The sequence below is a fragment of the Triticum urartu genome, chromosome 6A (assembly GCF_056163025.1).
Source record: "Triticum urartu cultivar PI428250 chromosome 6A, HENAU_Tu73, whole genome shotgun sequence".
NCBI classification, from domain to species: domain Eukaryota; kingdom Viridiplantae; phylum Streptophyta; class Magnoliopsida; order Poales; family Poaceae; genus Triticum; species Triticum urartu.
Window position 1 is genome coordinate 18603813 of NC_141878.1, and position 22047 is coordinate 18625859.

At 46.0% G+C, this 22047-nt stretch overlaps 1 protein-coding gene and 1 pseudogene across 1 annotated transcript; one reads left to right on the forward strand and one right to left on the reverse strand.

Annotated features, from left to right (window-relative positions):
* Nucleotides 1–254: 254 nt before the first annotated feature.
* Nucleotides 255–3874, reverse strand: LOC147963295 (uncharacterized; annotated as a pseudogene).
* A 12836-nt stretch (nt 3875–16710) lies between these two features.
* Nucleotides 16711–19615, forward strand: LOC147963296 (uncharacterized). The gene is made up of 4 exons (XM_087529537.1): nt 16711–17511; nt 18691–19032; nt 19063–19249; nt 19328–19615. The coding sequence occupies exons 2-4, from the start codon at nt 18866–18868 to the stop codon at nt 19613–19615; spliced, it is 642 nt and encodes a 213-aa protein (XP_087385663.1). The 5' UTR covers nt 16711–17511; nt 18691–18865.
* The last annotated feature ends 2432 nt before the right edge of the window (nt 19616–22047 follow it).

Sequence of the window (22047 nt, forward strand, 5' to 3'; positions counted from 1 at the left end):
AGTTATGTAGGAGGTAGCACTGCATACTTGATGATTATGCATATTGTGTTGAAAGAATCTCAAGATCAATCCACTGAAGAGATGGATTACCTGCAACATATAAACCAACACTGGTGCAGACGAGTAACCAACATACTATGTTGATCTTTTATGCCAAAAATAGAGTGGTAACAAAGTTCAACACAAAGAGCTTATTAACACAATGTACATACTGAGGAACATATGCATAGATGAGATGGGACTAGATGTAAACCTCACCTTAGTACGGTGCCTCTAGGCAGATGGGCCTTGTAGTACAATGAGTGGCTTGGCTTGTAGAGGGACACATGGTGGTTCTCCTCCAACCCGCTTCACTCCAGGTTGTCCCACCATTCCTTCTAGCAACCACCTTGGATGACTTGGTGTTGCGTCCGATGACAGGAAGATGCCTCAGGCACCAGCAGCCCGTGATCTTGATGGTATCGAGTCTAGGGGCATATATCATGTGCCCACAAATACACTACAACATGGGGAGCTAATACAGGTGGATGCGCCTTAGCTTTGGAAAATCTGTAATTTTATCCTGCTCTTGAATCTCAAGGCCCAAAGAGAATACCTCCCCGAGGTCACCAAAGTACACTATCGTGAGGGTTTGCTGTCCACACAGTGTGTCTCTCCCCCATATGGATAAGGGGAGCACATGTACGAGCAGGGGACAGTGGTCTAGGTGCAAGAAACGGAAATTTTCAACTGGTTTGTCCCAAATGTAGCATTCAAATAGAATATGGGCAGAATGTGTCCATGCAATAAAAGATGTTCACGTCACGGCTCTCGAGAAGACTGCAGACTCTATGTAACTTGGGACACCTCTCCACCCGGCACCAAAATAGACTATTCCATCCTGATTACAAAACCTCTGCCAACCAAGTATAATTCTCCTACTTTCATAATCAGACTCATTTTAATGAGTCACTCATTCTCATTTTAACGAGTGAAACATATGAGTTCTTAATATAGTCGGCCTCAACATTGGCATATCCATCGTGTATTTTCAAAAAGTATCCATGCATCTCAACATGTTAAAACAGTATGGCCTTAACATTTTGAAAAGCATGAACATGAAAATAAATCATCATATGTATTAAAACAACATTCATCACATATTAAAAAATTGTAGTGTTTTATAAAAAAGTTCCATCCTGCATTAAAAGGATCATCATGTTTTCAGAAAGGTTCATCGCACATTTAAAGTTGTTTGTCGCATTTTCCGAAAATGTTCTATCTATATTAAATTAATGTACGCTGTATATTAAAAGATTGTTCATCATATATTTAAGAAATGTTAGTCGTGTATTAAAAAAGTGTTCATCGTATATAAAAGTTCTTCATCATTGTTTAAAAAAAGTTTCATCAGGTACTAAAATGTGTGTATTACAAGGTTCTTGGTGATTTTAAAAATAATAGTGTGTACTGATAAATGTTCGTCACATATTAAAAGCGGCCCGTCATGTTATAGAAAAGGTACATCATGTATTATAAAATGTTCATTTCTTATTAAAAGCTGTTCACCGAGTTTACTGCAAAGCCCCATTAGGCCATTATCTATTCATTAAATATCAGTCGCCTATTGAAGAATTGTTCATTATATATTCAATAAATATTTGTTGTGTATTTCAAAATGTCCATTGCATAATTATTTATCATCTACTTTAAAAATGGTTACATAATAAAATAAGTGTTCATGCATTTAAATATGTTCATGTAAATTATAAAATGTTATCACATACTTTTTATCAAATATTTATGTTTTTGAGAAGTGATCATTCATTTAAAAAAACGTTGGTGTATTTTTCAAATAGATAATCAGAAATAAACAAAAAGAAGAAGAAAAGAAAATCTAAAAGGGGTTCCCATTTTTTAATCCTTTCACGTGTATATTGAAGGGTTTTATAAGGAGGCGCATGCAAAATTCCACTAATAACATTCCATGTCTGAACCTCGATGCTGCATTGCCTGGGGACGTACATGGAACCAGCGAACAAGAATACTACAAGCAAAGACTCAGCAAAAGGCTTCTAGATTGGAGTGAGCTGTATTTATACTCAGGTAAGAAAGAAATTATGATAAAGTCTGTAGTGCAGGCAATACCCACATATGTCATGGGTGTTTACATATTACCAGCTTCTGTTTATGATGACTTAACACATATGATGAGACATTATTGGTGGGGTCTAGAGAGTGGGAAGAAAAAGAAGGCTTGGCCCAGTTGGGAAAAGAAGTACTTACCCAAAGCAATGGGCGACATGGGGTTTAGGGACATGAGAGCTTTTCACCAGGCCCTGTTAGCTAAATAGGCCTGGCGTATGTTGGATACCCTTGATATAGCCTTTGTGCCCAACTACTGACAACAAAGTATTACCCAAATGGGAATTTGTTGTACACTGTATTTCCAACTAGCTGGTCACTATATGGAAAGGGATTGTGCATGGGCTTGATCTTCTAAAACAAGGAATTATATGGCGGGTCGGAGATGGCTCCTTAATTTGGCGGCATCCATGGATACCCGTATGATCATAATCTCCGGCCTGCCACGCCGAAGCAGAATTGCCGAAGCAGAATTGCAGATATAATTGGGCTGCGGATTTTTTTTGGATGAGCATGGAGCTTGGAACGTGCAGAGGCTGAGAGAGCACTTTGGGAGTTGGATTTTCATGAAACTATAAAAGTTTGAACTTCTCCTAGAAGGGGACATGATTTTATTGCATGGTTCCCAGGAAAGAATGGGATATTCTCAGTAAGCAGTGCGTATGTGTTAGCAACTATGGAACAAAACATGGCGGTCGCGAGGGGTTCTTCGAACTCACACCCGACCGGAGAAAGATTGTGTTAGAGTTGTGGAATATTATTGTACAAAGTTAGGTTACAGTTGGACTTGGAGTCGTACGGTGTGTAGACAAGATACGGAGTCTTGTCCAAATAGGACACTTGTATCCTAGGCCTCTCATATATATCGGGGGTAGACACACAATGTAACCTATGCCAACATAATAGCACATGCACGCGAGGGAAACGACAGCGTGTGCCGGTGCCCGAGCGGCCGGGGTGCGGTATTGTAGCGGTGTCATGGGGAGGAGCGCATGTAGTCAGGCCCCGGGGATGTAGCCATGATGGTGAACCTCGTTACCAAATCTCAGTGTTGCGCTCATGTGATTGCTTGGTCTTCGGTAGATCGACGAAGCACCTCGGATTTATTCTAACAGACCGGTATGACAGTGTATTTGGGAATCGCAAGTTCTAAAGATGCGTATTTTGGATTTGAAAGTGGCCTCTGGTGCGTTGACAACAAACATGTGCAAAAAGTTTAGACATATATTTCAAAAAGAGAGACATGACCGTTATGTGGAGAGAGATAGAGAGAGAGAGAGAGAGAGAGAGCAATCAAAACTGGTCACATGCGATCATGTGTGCCTACTTTGGGATGCATGCATCAGGTCTGGTTGCTACCTGATCGGGAGTCTCTAGTTTGATACGGGTTCAGACTGGCTGCTGAATGTACTGGCCAACTTTCGAGAGGATATGCGGGATCGCGTCATCATGTTGATTTGGAGGATATGGTCATTGCAGTCAACGTTAGCACATGGGAAGGACGATGTTCCATCTCCCACTGCCCCGGCAGATTATCTCCAAAGTTATTTGAGGTCACTTGATTTATCTATAGGAGGTACAGTACAGAAGATATCATTAAGGGGAAGATGCCGATGAAGGAGGAAGGTCTAGTCATATATGAGAGTGGGGTAACCTTGGCTTTGCCATGGCCACCACCACCGGCGATCAGGGCCACCTTATCCGTGGATGGGGCATTCTCCACGGCGGATGGAACAATGGAGGCCGGCATGGTTCTGAGGAGGCACGATGAAAGCATCATTTTTGCTGCATACCTTTGCACTTGAAGCAGAATTGCATGCAATCATGTAAGGTATGGCATTGGCGGTCCAACACTGCAATGATCCTATTATAGTCCAATCGAACTCTTCGGACTCTTGGGAGGCATTGACGGCGATGACAGGGGACAATTTAACCCGGTCGACATATGGGCATTTGGTGGCTCATACGAAGCATCTTACGGTAGGTCAAAAGTTTATTCCCACGAAAATTAAGCGTGGGCAAAATATGGTAGCAGGTCGGTTGGCTTTATATAGTCGTATTGAGAGTCACAACCGGAATTGCACCCTATTGGCCGTCGGCATAGCCCTGATTGGCCGTCGGGACAGGCCTATGCCGACGGCCGCCGGCAACATATATATCCGTCGGCGTAGCTCGGGAGGCCGTCGGCATAGGCCCTATCCCGACGGTGTCCGTACATCTAGGCCGACGGCCCTGGCCGTCGGCAACGTTACCGCCTAATGGCGGCCGCCGTTAAGTGCTGACCAACGGCTGCTCGCCACGTGGCGCATCTATGCCGTCGGCCAGGCCGTCGGCTTAATTTGAAACTATGCCGACGGATAGACTATCGGCAAAGATGCGCCACGTGGCGAGCAGGCGTTACTCCTGGAAGCAGGGTAATGCCGACGGCCTAGCCGTCGGCTTAGTTTGAAATTACGCCGACATCTAGGCCGTCGGCATAGCCCTGCCACATGTTAGTATCTGGGCACTCCTGGGGCGGGGCTATGCCGACGGCCGGACCGTCGGCCTAGTTTGAAACTACGTCGACGGCTAGGCCGTCGGCATAGCCCTGCCGAGGAGTGCCCAGTTGCTGACACGTGGCAGCTATGCCGACAGCCTAGCTGTCGGCCTAGTTTGAAACTACGCCGATGGCTAGGCCGTCGGCATAGCTGCACGTGACTAGGCCGACAGCTAGGCCGTCGGCATAGCTGCCACGTGTCAGCAACTGGGCACTCGCGCCAGCTCTATGCCGACGGGCTAGCCGTCGGCATAGTTTGCATTTGATTTTTTTTCTTTTTTCTATTTCTTTTCAGATCAATTCAATTCAAATATGCAATAGATACATATGATGGAAATGCACATATAGAACACATAGGTATCATCTGGCACCGTCACAACAATATATGCATAAGCATCATCACAAAGGACCATCAAAAGTAACCGAAAGGATCATCATCACCACACACAAGTCATCTAAAGGATCATCATCACCACATACAAGTCATCTAAAGAAACATAAGCATAAGCACACAAGTAACCGAATGGCTTAAGCGCCAGGACGTCGAGCACCGTGGAGGTCGTCACCGCCAAGACCGCCGAAGCCCAGGTCATCACTGCTAGCGGCAGCGCTACCGCCAAGACCGCCTCCACCTCCGCCTCCGCCTCCGTGGATCGGAGTGGCCGGGCTCCGTGACTCGGGAGTCCTGCGAAGACCACCACCAACGGTTGATCCACCGGTTCCCTGGATGTTGAAAAGACATATTAACGGGATATATGACTGTGTTGAAAGACATGATATGCTTTGGGTGAATATATTGGGGATGAACTAACCGGCGAGGGGCCAGCGTTCTGTGCCACAAACTCCTCAAAGGTCAGTAGCCTTGGTTGTGCTGGAGGACCTTGTGCTGGTTGCAATTGAGGACACCTACCGGCCGCCATTTCTTGAAAAGCGTGCTACATCTGGCGATCCCTCTGCTCATGGTATGCATGAAGGCTCTAGTGCCACGCCATGGTCTCCTGGCGTGTGTACTCCAGGTAGGCCTACGGTATGACATGATGGAACTCATAAAAGTACTAAATGCGAAAAATAAAGTGAGCAATGAAGATAAGAGGGAAAATACTTATAGATTGTCGCTCCTGAAAGAGGGACTGTGACTGTGCACTGGTCATTGGCGTGCTCGTGCGCTGGCTCAGGCTCGGGTCGATCCGACGGAGCTATGTGTAGGAGATAGTAGGAGTGATCACAGCATCAAGAACCGCCTCCCGACCGTGCTCCTTGGGCCCCATGCCCACCACCACCCTATCGCCCAGATTCACCGCAATGGGGTCAGGTGTGTCAGGATGTAACCTCAGATACCCATCGGAGTACACCTTCTTCCTCTGTGCAGTCTTCTTTCCGTAGTACTTGGGCTCGCCAGGCTTGGAGTCCTTCCGCGTATGGGCGATCTCCCACGCCTCCATGTGTGAGAGCGGCCGCTTCAGTTTCTCCTCCTGCACCACCAAACAGAGGTTAGTCATACATAAGAAAGTGAAGGTAAATAGAAGAAGAATGTTTAATGGGGTTAGTCATACATTAAGTGTCTTGTGGAGAAAGTGGTTTCGGTTTCCCTGAGCATGTACTCCCTCCTTCCCTCGGTTAGCCTTGTTTCTGTTTCTCATAGCCGCCCAGGCTCCAGCCTCATCACACCAAAGATCCACCAATGCCACCTAGGACTCGTCTTTTCCATAACACCAATTTGGACACACCTACATAATGAAAGCATGATGGCATGTCAACACGGAACGGTGAAATGTACCACAAACATCGGAATGAAAAATCTTTTATACTTATTGCCAAGTACTCAGGCCTCTCCAAGGTAATGCCCATCCTCCGCGCTTCTTCCTTGGTCATCTTCACACCAAAAGCGTCGTGATAGTATGTCGAGATGGACACATAGCGCACCTCGTACCGCATTTGGCGGGCCTTCTTCTTGCATTGGCACAACACGATCTGGTCGGCTCTGGCCCTGTGCTCCGAAAGAACTCGATAGAATTTCTACAATCATGCATGAAACAAGAATCGAAGAAGCCATGAGTTAAATCATTCATGAAACTAGAATGGACTTGTGCTTCTGAAGAGAACTCTTCCAGAAAGTAGTGATCACGGCATTGGCATGGGTCCCATCACTACACCACAACACCGAATTGGGGGCAATTAACTACCGGGAGAAATACAAGAATGAGGGCAAATCATCTGCCGGGGATTTTGTTATTGCCGGTAGAAGTGCATAACGGCAGAGAAACTGCCGGTAGAAGTTAATGAGCAAGGGCATGCGCACTGCCAGTAATAATGTCCACATCTTAGGTCATAAAAACTGCCGGGAGAACTGAACTACGGCCCACTATCTGCCGGGCCTGCATGTGGCACGAGCCCAAAATAATATTTGGCCCAAATGCGTGCTGCCGCGGGAGAGCGTGCGACATTTCCACTCAAAAGAATTACAGCCACCGCTCAAAAAAAAGAAGAAGATTTACAGCCACCACACGACCTGTTCTCCCCCCAAATCGAACCCTCCCCGGACCTCCTCCTCGACCGCCGCCGCCGCCCCCTCTGCCGTTGGCCACGCCCTCCACCACCACCCCTTTGGTTGACCTGTGCGACCCCATCGGGATCTATGGTGGCGGGGCTTGGATCTCGGCGTCGCCTCCCTCGATACGCCTGCGACGTCGTCGTCGCCTCCCTCCCTTCGAGACCACCACCAGAACTGGTCGACGATGCCGGTCGCCTCCATCTCTTCTTTACGGTCCATCATGCCGACGAGCATAGGTGGACTCCCCACCACGGCTTCCTCCCCGCCAACGGCGAGCGTGGTGTCCCATCTCTACTATGGTGGTACAATACTTTCCTCAGATTCGTCTCGGTGGAAACCCGATGCAGGTGAGATCTTCCTTACCAAGGTTGTTAATCTTTTCTTCTCTGCTCGATGAGAACTCATGGTGCGCGTTGTCCAGTTGTCCGTATGAAGGGAGATTTCCCCTTCCACCGAGTTACTACTGAGCGTGTTCCTTGTTGTTTTTTCCTTTTCCTACCAAATTGATGCAGGTGCTATTAGTGAAAGGATTGGAGACTGGTTCTAGCGGTGGTTGGTTTGTTTGAGGAATTCCTAGTGCTCGTGATTTGTAAAGGGTTTCAGCCAGGTTAGTGTATATTTCATTTTGTTATCTTAATACGCAAGTATATGTGCCTATTTCATTTGCTTGTATCCATCCTTTTTAGTACATGGATCGGTCTTTATTTATTCAGGTTCAGACATTGCGCAACTGAAGACTGCGTATACTAGTCGAAGGCACGAGCTATGCACGTGTTCTTCACTCACTCATCCGTTTATTTGAGCAACATTCATTTTCAGATGGGAGTAGTATGTATGCCATTGAGTATTAAATCCCGTCCAAAGGATTAGCAAGTTGCTGCTTCAAAACTTGGTAGATACAAACGATTAGTGCTCTATACAAGCTACTCCCTCTGTTCCGAAATATAAGTCTTTATAGAGATTTCATTATGAATCATATACAGAGCAAAATGAGTGAATCTACACTCTAAAATGCATCTATATACATCCGTATATAGTTCATAGTGGAATGTCTATAAAGACTTATATTTAGGAACGGAGGGAGTAGTTTTTACGGAGTAGAAGGAAGGTTACTCTAGTCATCGTTGTTTCCCAATCATAGCTACAAAAGATCTTGAATAGCATAGTTTCACCAGTGGGCCCATTTGGAGCTATCAGGATTCCAGAAAGGTCCTGGAGTCGTTTTGGCGCCTGCCCGTACATAGCGAATCTAAGAAATGTCAACCATTAGATCTCTTGGGCAAGGTACTGATGAACGGTGGATATTCATTTTATGGAACAAATCAATGACTTGTATTTGCTCTCGAGTCTGCGCGGACTGCTAATCCAAATTCAAAAAATTGTTTACTATAGTAGTAGGGAAATGTAGCGCTCTATAAAGTTTTTGGTGCCTCCATCTGAAAGAGATAAATTTATAGACATGAGTGTGGATTTGATATTAAAAATTTCTCTACAAAAGTACCTACTTTTCTGCCATGATTTACCATCTAGCTAATTGTTTCATAGGAGTTCAATACTGAGGTAACATTTTTCTCTCTCAAACTTGTGCTTGAATGTACCAATGAAGATGCTCTTCACAACTCTAATTCTTGGTGCCAATGGCTATTCTTCCATTTACTATGATTAAGTGCTCTTTGTGCTAATTCTTGATGTTAAAAGAAAACGAACTTTGACTAATGAACATGTAGTTGGAATGAACAAGTACCCTTGTTTATCTCCGTTGATCGATTGATGTGAGATCATTTAGTTCACTCGTCATCATGCACATATACTTCAGATAGAGAATCTCTTTCTGTCTCTTCTCTGTTTGCTACAAATATAGACTGAAAGTGGAGTACTGCTTCTAGAGTTTAAAGATTTGAGCTTGCAAAAGTGTTAGTTCTCTGATATGAAGTTTATTATTTATGTTCTGTGAAAGTTGTTGTCTGAATGTGATATACCCATATATTATATAAAGAACAAGTTCACATAGGTACCAAAAATTATGCTTAAACTTTCATGCCATCTAATAGATAATAGTTTCTGTATACTTTTCAACTTCGCAAGCATTGCAGTAACTATATTGTCACAAGAAATTATATATTTTGAGAAGCTTCTACAAGATCTTGATATCACTTGTGTTCTATCGCTTGATCCTGTGCTTGAGAAGGTGATTCCCTAAATTGCACAACTCCGAAAACTTGTACGTGATTTGATTTTCTTCTGGTGGTCACACTTACATCCTTCAAGGATCATCCTTATCAGTTATTACAGTAAATTTGTCGATTTAGCGTTTTAATTGCTATTTGCACTATTAGGAGTATCTCCTGGAAAAAAAAACTTCTACAGACCAACATGACTAATGTATGTGTGTTGTGTTAGATATATATTTGGTTATGAGTTACTGCTTTTGTGGTCATGGGGAAATTAATCATTCCATGATCTCAACATTGTAGTATTTTGCGCAAATTTGTGAAGTTCAACGTCTTAGTGTCATGGCTCAGGACTAAATTTTCTTGAGTTATCACATCAAAACTTGAAATGTGAAAATCAAACTACTTTTGCTTACTTGATTCTTTTGAGCGTGCATATGAAACAATGGTTATCTATGTTGCTTGCCTGTGTTGTCAGCTACTGTGATCTATCTTTCATACTTATATACACATTATGCTTGGACATGTGTTGTTTGTGCGAAAGGAAACATCTACTCCCTCTGTTCCTAAATATAAGTATTTTTAGTGGTTTCAAATGGACTACCACATACGGATGTATATAGACATATTTTAGAGTGTAGATTCACTCATTTTGCTCCGTATGTAGTCACTTGTTGAAATCACTAGAAAGACCTATATTTAGGAACGGAGGGAGTAGTATTTTGTAATGCTTGAACTCAGGGTAGTCACTACTTAAATATTTCTCCATGTAATCGAGTAAGAACAGTTCTTCAGAACATATTATCGTTTTCATCTTCAGACATCTTGATAGGAAGCACCAGGGAATGTTTGCAGTTTCAATTTATATTGTACGTAAAGGATTGTAGATATGCTCTCGGCCAGTGAAAACTTCTAAATGATCTATGCACTATGGCAGTGCCGCGGTGGATACTTCTAAATGACTGCACACATGCTTTATTAAGTCTTATCAGTATAGGGAGTTCAATAATCTTTTGGTGCTAAACAAGTGGATGCTACTACTGAATACTAAATCAGTAAAACACTGTAGGAGTTTTACAAGAAAGCTTTGGGTAAAAAGATTTTTGTGTTGTGCTGTTTATTCCCATTGGTCGATCGACGTGAGATCATCTAGTTCAACTGTCATCATGCACATATACTGTTACATGGAAGAAAAATAACTAGCTAGAGAACTTATTTATGTCTCCTTTCATTTTGCTGCTAAGACAGACTGAAAGTGGAGTACTCTTCTAGAGTTTAATTGTTATTACATGCTGCTTTTATAAGGTTGGGGTCTTCAATCTAGTTTTTACTCAATAAGTTACTGTTTCTTAAGAATAACATGAAGCATGGATTCTTATATGTTCCATGTATTATGTCAGGGCAAGTAATTATCAGCTGAGCAAAGGCTACAACATGTTAGGAGGAGAAGTTTGAATGGAGGCAGAGAGTACACTTGGTAAGTCATATATCCAACCTGAACTTATTTACTCATTTATTATTTTTGTTCTAGTCTGAGTCTAAAAAGATGGTTTGACAAACGGGGGTGACATTCTGTACACACGTGCGCATCTACCATTCATGCTTGTGAAGCATTTAAAATAAAATAAAATTGAATATGGCCAAATTTGGGTTCCAAGTTTTGCCATGCTGTCATGACTTCGTATTAGTTTGCCCCCTTCAACATGTAAAACTATGAACCTGACCATATTTTATTTGGAACATTTAGATGATGTGTCAGAAGAAAAACAAAAGGAAACAATGAGAAATAAAACAAACGGCAATCTACTTACATCTGACGTGTAAATTCTAATGTGCCAAAAATTTCTCTTTTCAGGAAATAGAATGGAAAAAGGAAGAGGAGACAATGCTGAAGCACAAGAGCGAGAGGCTAGCGGAAGTTAAAGCAATAAACTATAAGCATTTTGAATGATTAGGGCCTCGCGTTGTTGGGAACATTACAGCCGTGGGGAAAGCTAATTTGTGTTGCTAGTTTAGCATAGAAGCCACTATATGCTCATTTTGGCCATGTGTCACATCCAAAACATATGTAATTTTCCTTTTGTTGCACAACACCCTTATATATGGGCGTTTCTAGAAACCTATGTATTTGGTCGTTAATTTTATTGAATGAAGGTAAGTTTTACTATGAGGCCCATATGTGAATTATGAAATTGTGTCATTTGTTTTGATTGCCTGCACAAAATGAATGCATATTAAATTAGCGATTTGTGGCCCAAATCAATTTGCTTATGCTAGTGAAATCAACGTGATGGCATATTAACTGCCGGGTAAACAAGCTTGTGCCGGCCGTTACATTGCCGGTAACTGTAGTTTATATGCCATGGTCAATCTGCCAGGAGAAAATAAACTGCCGGCAAATAAATGTGTGGGGGCAGTTAAACTGTCGGGAGAAGTTTATCTACCGGGAGAACTAATTCCCGGCAGCCGTTCTCGTGGCAGTTCTATCTGCCGGGAGAATTGCTCTCCCGGCAGTTTATCTGCCCCCTTAAGTGGTTTTTCCTGGCAGATTACATGCCATTTCATTGGTGTTGTGGTGTAGTGCATGGTGCGCGTGGAGGGCCTCTTCCCAGTGGTCCCAGCTCGTGGCCAAAACCCGATGGTCCGGGTGCCTCACTGTATCCGGGTAATACAACCCCGGCCAGTGTAACTTCAGCAAGACGGTGATGAGGCCGTTGGGAATACGGACCCCTTTAGAATATATCCAGTTGCTGCAAAAGAATGAACAATTAGCATGTGACAAGCAAAATAAATAACAACCGGAATGAACATGTGACAAGCAAAATAATGAAATTATTATAAAGTGCCACTTACTCTTTCCCCGTGGGCTCAATGAGCCATTTCTGCTCCTCAGTAGCAAGAATCTGCTTTGGTAGCTCTGCGTTACCACGCAGCCACCCCTTGTTACCAACCCCCTCCCAGCCACCACCATCATCCCCGCCACCACAATCATCCCCGCCACCACCCTCCTCCTCGCCTGCCTCCCCCTCCCCAACCTCCTCCTCCTCGCCTGCCTCCTCCTCCTCCTCCCCAGAGGGTACCTCACTAGAGGAGGTCCTCAAAGACAACACCCCTAAGTCGGTGAGGGTGCGCTCTTTCTGGCCGCGACCCCCTGTAGTGGCTCTCCCCCCACCACCTCGCCCTCTAGAGGCTCTCCCCCCGCCCCCTCCTCCTCTAGGGGCACCTATCCCTCGACCTCCCTGTGAGGAGTCATCGTCAAGTAGCCGGGGGGAGGATTACGTGCTCGATCACTCCGACTAGGCAGGCCGACGACCTTGCGTAGGAAACCCACGCCGTCGGCCTTCCCCTTGCCCATGTTCCACGAACCTGCATTGAAAAAAGAATAAGCAATTAGTAAATTAATAAAATGAAGGAAAAGGCATAATAATAAGGAATAATAAAACATTAATAAAAATGCATATGCAAAAAAAAGACTTGAAACGTACATCTGCTAGAACCCATACGAATCATCACTGTTGTAACCTCTTTCTCGGTCGGTCTCATCATCACTATCAGTCATATCATCTTCGTTGTCTAACGGAGGTGAAGGCTCTTCCTTGTCGTCAGCGTCTTCGTTTAACTTTTCTAGCATAAGTATGTCATTTTCATTGACAATGGTCTCACCATCATTCTGTGCATCGTCGTCGTTTGGATCCACATCATCATCACCCAATAGTCTAGCGTCATCGTTTCTAACCACATCATCATCATCAGGTTGTTCTTGATAGAACACTCCCTCGTATGTCATGGGGTTAATGTTGTAGTAATCGTCTTCATTCGGGTACGGTAGCTTACCATGTGGCGACACCTTGAACACAACTTCCCAACCCTTTAGGTACTCTTTTTGGCATGGGTAAGGCAGGTAATATACTTGTGTAGCTTGTGTAGCCGAAATGAAGAGATCGGCTCCGACATAGACGGTTGATGGTTTAACTTCGACCAAACCAATGGAAGGTGTATGTTTTACCCCCTCCCGCGGATCGAACCAACGGCATTTGAACACAGGCAGACTTAGGGTCTCGCGCCCCTTGCGGAATTTAATCTCATATATATTTTGCACCCTTCCGTAGTAATCTACTGAATTTTGACTGGGGGTGTACACTCCTGTATTTATAGTTTTGGGATCGGGCCGGCTGTTCTGTTGCTCCTATGTATGGAAGCGATACCCATTCACATCATACTTTTTACATGTCATGACGGCAGGGTCAAAACCCATGGAAACCCATCTCAATTCGTCATCCATAGATATGTTCGGATCTTTTCTCTACAAGTATAATTGAAATTGCTGCGTGCATTAGTTAGGTTAACTAATAAATGTTGAATTAGGTATTTAATAGGGGAGTGTGAAAAATTACTTTCTTCATGAACCAAGCAACAAAACTTTTATGTCCAGGGTTTCCATGACGGAGAAGAGTAAGTGCCTCCGCCTCAGTAGGAGGATTCATTCCCGTCCATTCCTCCTGAACGAAATCACTAAAAAAAGAAAAGTGGTGTTAGACGGGGGCCGTCGGCAACGCAAGTTTTTCTGTTAGTGAGTACTACTGTATGGCTAGGTAGAGGTTCACCATGTGTGAAGGAACTTGTGCCTCTTCGATTGTAACCCTATTCACGTAGAATAAAACTCTATTATCCTCGCAAAAGAAATCCAAAGAACAAAACGAAAGTTGAAACGTGCAAACACGAAAGAAAAACAAAAGGAGGATATCCGAGATGGTCATTGTCCGGCTTTGGAAATTGGGCGGGGCCGCACGCACGACCGATGAGTTGTGATTCTCTTGACGCGACGGAGCGAGTTGCCTGCCTTTTTTTTTGAAGGGCACCACACCACTTTATTTAGTTATTAAGGTTCGGAATTTCATCCTCAATTACATCCAAAATAGAGTCCGGAGGCACCATGCGCCAAACATTACTTATTTCATCTCCTACACCTACCCGTGCTAGTTTATGTGCCACCTTATTCGCCGAGCGTCGATCCCAAGTAACCTTCACTTCTTCAAACGTGTTTATCCTTTCTTTCACATCCCAGATCCAAGGCCCAACACCGCTCAGATGTCTGTCAGTTGTATTGATCATTTTCACAGCCATCTGACAGTCCAACTCCAGATGTACTTTCCTGACGTTGCACTCTCTAGCCAAATCCAATGCCTTTTTGGCTGCTAGAACTTCTGATGCTTCCGAATCGGCCACCTGGGGGAAGAAATAGCATGCTCCCACTATATAAGCTCCATTCTGATCCCTAAGCACAACCCCCCCTCCTCCTTTTCCTCCGTCTCTTGCCGTGGCTCCGTCCGCATTAATCTTCACCCAACCCGCCTCCGGAGGTTCCCAGCTCTGCTGAACGATGACTTTTGGAGATCTGGGCGCTGCAACATGTACATCTTGCCATTCCTTTGCATGGCTGAGCACTGACGCCATTATTGCATGTGGCTCGGCAATTCTTTTACCGTCTCTAGCTTCGTTCCTTGCCAGCCATAACCCGTACACAGCATGGATGAACAGCTCCTTCTCGTCCTCAGCAGCACCTGCGAACCATCCTAGTAGCCAGTTCGACAGCTCACTCTGGGAACTAATCATCTCTGGTGGGTTTGCCACCATAGCTCCCGTTTCCGAGCGCAACAGCTGCCAAAAAAGTGAGGAGTGTGGGCACGTCCAGAATCGATGCAGTATAGTCTCTTCCCTTCCGCACGCCACACAAAACACTCCTGGTTTGATTCTTCTTCTGTATAGTTCAGAGCCCACAGCCAGACCATTCCTCAGCAGTCTCCATACATGAACTTTGGCCTTCCCCGGGGCCGAGGTATCCCAAAGTGCCATAAAACCTTTGTGTTTACTTGTAGACGTCGAGGGTTCCGGCCATCCGGATCTCAACTTGTTCATGGACATTCTCAGGTGATAAGTTGACCTCACTGTAAACGTACCATTCTTAGTGAAATTCCACGCTAACCTGTCCTGGCAGCTCGGTCCGCCCACAGCTATCTTCTTAATATCCCGCGCATCATCTGGTGCAAACAATGTATCCACCCTTTCCTCATCCCAGTCCACCCCGTTGGGGAGAAGGAGATCTCTCACCTTCGTTATACCCCATGCAAAGTTTTGGCCGAGCAGCCTCATACTTCCAGCTCACGGGATCCAATTATCATGGTGGATGTTGACCCTTGATCCGTCACCTATACGCCACACCAATCCATCCCTCAGAAGATCTCTGCCATGAAGAATACCACGGAACGTGAATGAGCCTGCCGATGGACAAGTGGCCGAAAGTATAGAGTCGTCCTGAAAATAACAAGCCTTCAGTACGCGGGCGCAAAGAGATCCAGGAACTTGAAGAATTCTCCAAGCTTGTTTGGCCAGGTGGGCTTGGTTGAATGCCTCCGGATCACGGAAGCCCATCCCACCCTCCTTTTTAGCATCGCACATTTTCTCCCACGCAATCTAATGCACCTTCCGTTCATCTTCCATTGCACCCCACCAGAATTTCGAAGAGATCGAGGTAAGATTCCGGCACATCTTCTTTGTGAGGTGAAAGCAACTCATGGTGAACGTAGGTGTTGCTTGGAGGCCCGATTTTATCAGAACCTCTCTTGCCTTCATGGACAGGCCCTGTCCCTTCCATCCACTAACCTTGCCCTTTGAGCACTCCGTCACATATTTAAAGGTACCATCTTTTGACCTCCCAACCAGTGTTGGTAAGCCAAGGTATTTCTCATTTAGAGTCTCCTCCTCTATCCCAATGTATTGCTTTAGCTCAGTCTTTGTCTCCTCCTCACAACCTTTTCCAAAGAAAATCGCCGACTTCTGGAGGTTTACCCGCTGCCCCGAAGCCTCCTCATATCTCTGTAAAATGATCTTTAGTGCCTCCATATTCTGCCTTGTACCCTCCAAGAACACAATACTATCATCAGCAAAAAGGAGGTGAGTCACTTGGGGGCCAGTGCTCCCAAATGCCACACCCTTCAGGTTTCCTTTCTATTGGGCCTTTTTTATAGCAAAGCTGAAAAACCTTCCACGCAGAAAAGAAAGAGATAAGGGGAGAGGGGATCCCCTTGCCTCAGGCCTCGTGAAGGTACAAATCTCCTGGACAAACCTCCGTTCAACTTTACTGTAAACGTTGCCGACGTCACACATCTCATGATCATTGCAATCCACTCCGCGGCAAAGCCATACTTAGCTAACATCTGTTCAAGAAAAATCCATTCCACTCTATCATATGCCTTCATCATATCCAGCTTTACCGCATAGAACGGTAAAGCTGGATATGATGAAGGCATATGCCTTCGAAGGGTTTTCAGATGGATTTCCGATCGAGACGTCGCCTCGGGCGCTCGCCGCCGCCGCGTGGTCCGGGCGGAGATGACCTCATCAGCCCGCTCCCCGATGACATGCTGCTCCAGATCCTCTTGTGCCTGCGCTGCACCCGCGCCGCCGCGCGCACCGGCGTCCTCTCGAGCCAGTGGCGCGGCCTCTGGGCCTGCCTCCCCGGTCTCACCTTCCACGACATCCCGGCCGGCGTGGTCAAAGCGGCGCTCGGCTGTGTCCCTCGCCGTACATCCATGTCCCTTCTCGACGTCCGTCTCACGAGGAGTGAGGCGTCGCGCAAGCTCGACGACGCCCACGCCAAGACGCTGTTGCGGGCCGCTGAGCGGCTCTCACCCGAGGAGCTGGTCCTCATACTTCCGCGGGGAACCGTGTTCAAGCCAGGCCCTCCCGTCAGCATCGTCATGCCTTGCTTTCGCCGAGCCACCTCCATTGAGTTGGACACTGGTTTCCTCTATGTCAAGCCGCCGCAGGCGGGCGGCAAGCTCCCTGCGCTCGAGAGGCTGTCTCTCTCCGGCAACATCATCGACATCGGCGCCTTCCTCGACCGCTGCCCGCGGTTGCGCCTGCTCAGGGTCACCTTCCATAAGGTCGAGGCCGGCTTGCTCGAAGCCGCGCTCACCGCGCTCGAGGCCGCCATGCCGCTCGGCCTCACGGTGTCCCTTCTTGGCATGGAATGCGACAGACTTAATACTTGGAGGTATGGGGTTGATGGCATTCGTGTTGCCTCCCTTCTCCGCGGCGCGGCGAGGCTCTCTCCGCATGAACTTGTCTTCGCTAGTACCCACGACTCTTTCAAAAGCATTAATGTGAGTGTCCTTCCCCCGCGGGCTCTCGCGACCGCGTCGCCTCCGCGGGTGACCGGCCGTGCCGTGTCCCTCTTCTCAAGCCCTCTCCCCCCTCCTTCCCTCCCCGCCACCGTCTGCGGCGCTCGTCGTCGGGCCTGACCCGGGCGACGCTAGCGGCGGCGGCCCCCTCACAATTCCCCTCTCGGCTCTCCTCTGGCGCGGGACGAAGCGGGCTGAGGGGTGTCCCTAGGCGGCGGCGGGTCCTGGCGCTGCGCGGGCGGATGGCTGGGCGATGGCGTCGCCGTTGGCAGCGGGGTAGCGCGGCGGCGCGGTCTGGCGGCGCCCGCTCGGCCTAGATCTGGGCCCTTCGGGCCCCATCTGGGCCCGGGCAGGCTGGCGGTGGGGTGCGGATGCGGCGCGTCCTCCAGGAGGCGGGGCAGAGGCGAAGAGCGGCAGGGTGCTGGCGGCGCCATCGCCGGCTTGCTGCAGCGTGGCAGCAGGGCTTAGCGGGCCCGTATCGGGCCTGGCCGGGCCAGGGGTGGCCTGGCATGCCCTGTTGCCGCGTCCGGGCGGCTACGGCGACGGTGCCAGAGGTTCTAGCCTCCTGCACGATGGCGGTGGAGGTGGTTCCCTCATGTTCGGCTTCGGTGTTGCTTCTCCATCCGCGGGGCGCTTCTCTCCGGTCCTCTTGGCCTCGTGTTGGTGTCCACAGTGAGGCGGCGCAACCGCGATGACGCATGGTGGTGGGCGGCGGTCTGGCTGGTCGGCTCCGGTCCGTTGGGCGGTGGGGATGGAGTGCGGGAGAAATCCCTGCCGGTTCTTGGGCTCCGATGCGGTGACACCTGCGGGTGCCACCGTTCCTTCCTGGAGGGTGTCGGTGATATCCATCCCCCACCTCCCTTCGTGTGCCGGGGAAAACTCTAGGACATGTCCGGGCAGCAGCGTCGTCGGTGTCGCATTCCCTCTTGGAGGTGCTGCTTGGTATGCGGCGGTTCGGAGCCTCGGGTTGTGGTGGTTTGTTTCTGGAGGGCGTAGCGGTGGCGGGTCATCCGCGCTTTGTCAAGCTGCCGTTGTTGGCATTTGTTTCTTCTTCTTTTTCTCTTGGGCTTGTTGTGTTGTTCGTTCCAGCGAACCTTGTATCGGTGTTGGTTGCTTTGGAATACAAAGCGGGGAACCCTTTTTCGATAAAGCATTAATGTCGACCTGCCCTGCTTCCATTGCGCCACGTCAATCGAGATGAAGTCGTATAGCTTCCGTTTTACACAGGTACCGGCCAGAGAGTTCTCAGCTCTCGATAGGTTATGCCTTGAGGGCTGCAGCATCGTAAACCTTGTCACAATGCATGGTCACCCTCTGCCCGCGCCTACGCGTGCTCAAGGTGATGCCAGATAGGTCCGTGCGTGATGTTACAATCAACTCGGAGTCGTTGGAGGAGCTTGATCTTAGTGTCTATGGAGGAGTCAAATGTCAAGGCATCCAAATCATGACACCGCTACTTAAGCAACTGAAGCTCAATAATTATGTTGTTTTGTAGAATTGTTTGGGTGCAGCAATGGACTTTGCGCCGGAGATGGAGAAACTTCCGGTTGCCAACTTTACTTTGTTGGAGCTACATCTCAACGCAACGGGGCATGTTTTAGGAGGACTTCTCCGGCAACTCCTTATGATGCATCACATCCAGGCTGCTACACAAAGGCTTAAGGTTTTCCTATGGGACAGGTGTTGGGTAATTCTCCATGCTGCTTATATATTTTACTCATAAGTAATTTGTTCAAAATACAATGTAATGTTTTACATGTTTCAGGCAAAATGTCTTGAAAATTGTCCTTGTGACGAGCCCAAGAACTGGAGGAGCCAAAGTATCTCCTTGACTCATCTTGAAGAAGTGGAAATCAACAACTTCAAAGCAGGGGACCATGAGATAGATCTCGTGACAATGGCATTGAGATGGGCACCAAGGCTTAAGACAATGACCATCAAGCTAGCTGATGAGACAGACATTCAACGATGCGCCGCAAAAATCTATGACATTTGTTCGGTGTATCCTTTCGTTAATTGCTCTGTTTACAACCGCGCCAGTGGACTGGTTTAGCATACGTGCATACAGTTACAGTGCTCCTGGATGCAAGGGAGGTCATGACAGAGTGGTTACGGGCATGATTAAAATTACATGAGCTTTCTTTGCTTCCAAAAATGAAACAGACCTAAATGCAGCGCTAATCTTTTCCGTGAGGGGGTCTCGTTGTATACCAAGTCTCGGTCATGTTTAATATTTCGAACGTGTAATATTCCAATTGATGTTTTCTGTATGGGAGATGCTACTACTTGTGATTACCTCTATATATACTCGGTCTTGCCTCATGCTTAATGCTTTGAACATCTTTGTTTTGAAACTTGTATAGTTTTTTTCATGCCTTTCATATTTTGTAAATCTGTAGGCTGGTTAAGATGTACTGTTTAAGTGTTAACATGCCAACTATCAATTCCGCTCTTACTTCGTTTGCTAGTTGATCATGCAAATTATAGTATGTAAAAAGAATACACATACATGATGCAATTTACATTAAATAATGATAATGAAACTGCAAAAGTTTACTACAATTGATGTGTAGAAAATGGAATTAATGGTTATTGGTACATGTAAAAACTAGATGACAACCCGCGCGTTGCTGCGGGACTCATTTGCAGACACCCTAAAACTATGGTGAAGAAATATATGTGGTCATATATTGGAAGCAGATAAATTGATAGACAAATTGATGGAGTACACTTGTGATGATAACCGACAACACCAAGGTATTAGTTAGAAATTTTATCACATATACCGACGGATAAAAAAACTCTATGCAATGACATAATATGAATGTTTATGAAGACACTAAGAAAATGATCCAGGATATGCCGTGTCATCCTTGTGTCATGTCAAGCATTTGTAGATGGGCCTTTTCCTTGATATAACTGCCAGGGAAAAAAATTAAGAAGGTATGTACAATTAGTAAAATGAAATGTTCCATATATATATATGCAATTATGATGTTGTGTTTCTCTTTCGTCTTACTCATATCAGTTCATCTCTGTATAGTAAAATCTAAGTTAAATATAGCAAATATAAATCACCTGATGAAACTTGATGGCGATCAAGATGAAATTTACTGTCACAACAACAACAACTATATCATGGTCTATTTATAAAATCCATGCTTGACGGGCTGATAGCAAATAAATATAGTATATTTAGTGTGATGTTTTGATGTTTCTCAGACCTAAAGAAGAGAGAAATTGAGTTTAAGAAAAGAGCAGAAACCTTCTATTTGGACGTCAACAGTGACTATCATTGACATCGGTTAAATTTAGTGATGGCACCTGAAGTTGAAACTTCAGAACACAAAAAATATCCGAGCTGCAAACGCAATGGTAAGCATCAGAAAGAATTGTTGGTTGCAAAGAAAAATATCAATTGGTATAAATATATAGATGTAGGATAAATATACGATTTGATCCAAAACTGCATCAACATAGGCAGACATATAACTCGAAAATCAGCATACATATTATCTCAATTTGTCATGCAAAAACATACCACTTCATAATCATAAGAAAAGAGAGGCAGATAGTCCAACAAAGCATATCAGGCACGAGATTCAACATTTATGTCGCTCATTTCCTTGGACAGATAGTGGCAGATGCGCAACCTGTATAAGTGGTTGAGGAGATAAGATATCTTGTTGATGTAGATAAGAAAATTCTGCAGAAACAAATGGAGCTGCAAACTGCTTGGACTTTGATAAGATAATACCACGGTGACATGGATTAGAAATTCATGCAGAACCAAACATGGGAAGGTAGAAGATTAAAGTTGGTTGACGACTGCAACATGGCAGGTTGTAGTACCTGCTGCATAAACAAAAAAGAATATATTTAACCTTCTAATGGAAGTACATACTAAAACTTCACCCAACAAAAGCATCAGGAGGCCGTGGACATTCAAAAAATATTGGGAGGCGGTAGAGATTAGGGAGTAGTTAGATAGAGAAAGATGATACCTGTGAGGAGGATAGAGTTGTACTTCCAAGCGAGGAAAGAGACATGAGCTTGAGTGATTGATGAGAAGACATGCATGGGCGCATGATTGCATGACCACCAGGAGATGAACCGCAGAATCGGCGGATGGCAGATGCACAGCACGATGCCAAGTTGGATAAAAGCACTAAGCATCTGGCGATTAGGCGCAACCTCGCTGATGATCTAGATATACAGGGACCATGGAAAGGAGGGGATTGAAAAGAGGTGTTGACATTGTTGGGAAGGAGAAGCGGAAGGGATGGTACCAATTGTAGGAGAAGGGACTGAGGAACGTGCCTGTGGAAGGCCGAAGGCGGCAGCCGCTCAGTTAAATCCAGCAGTTTCTACCGTATTTGCAAGGTAATGGAAGGCAAGGAGATGAGCGGGCGATAAATGCTGCTGTTTCGATGTGCCTTCATGGTTGCATTTTTGTCTGGGATTTTGGGAGAGAGTCGGTCGCGG

Excerpts from the sequence above, each read along its gene's own strand:
- LOC147963296 (XM_087529537.1), top strand. The coding sequence starts at position 18,866 with ATGGTCACCCTCTGCCCGCGCCTACGCGTGCTCAAGGTGATGCCAGAT. Across the intron at positions 19,033-19,062 it reads CCGCTACTTAAGCAACTGAA|TTTGGGTGCAGCAATGGACT; the intron begins GCTCAATAATTA and ends TTTGTAGAATTG. Across the intron at positions 19,250-19,327 it reads TCCTATGGGACAGGTGTTGG|GCAAAATGTCTTGAAAATTG; the intron begins GTAATTCTCCAT and ends TACATGTTTCAG.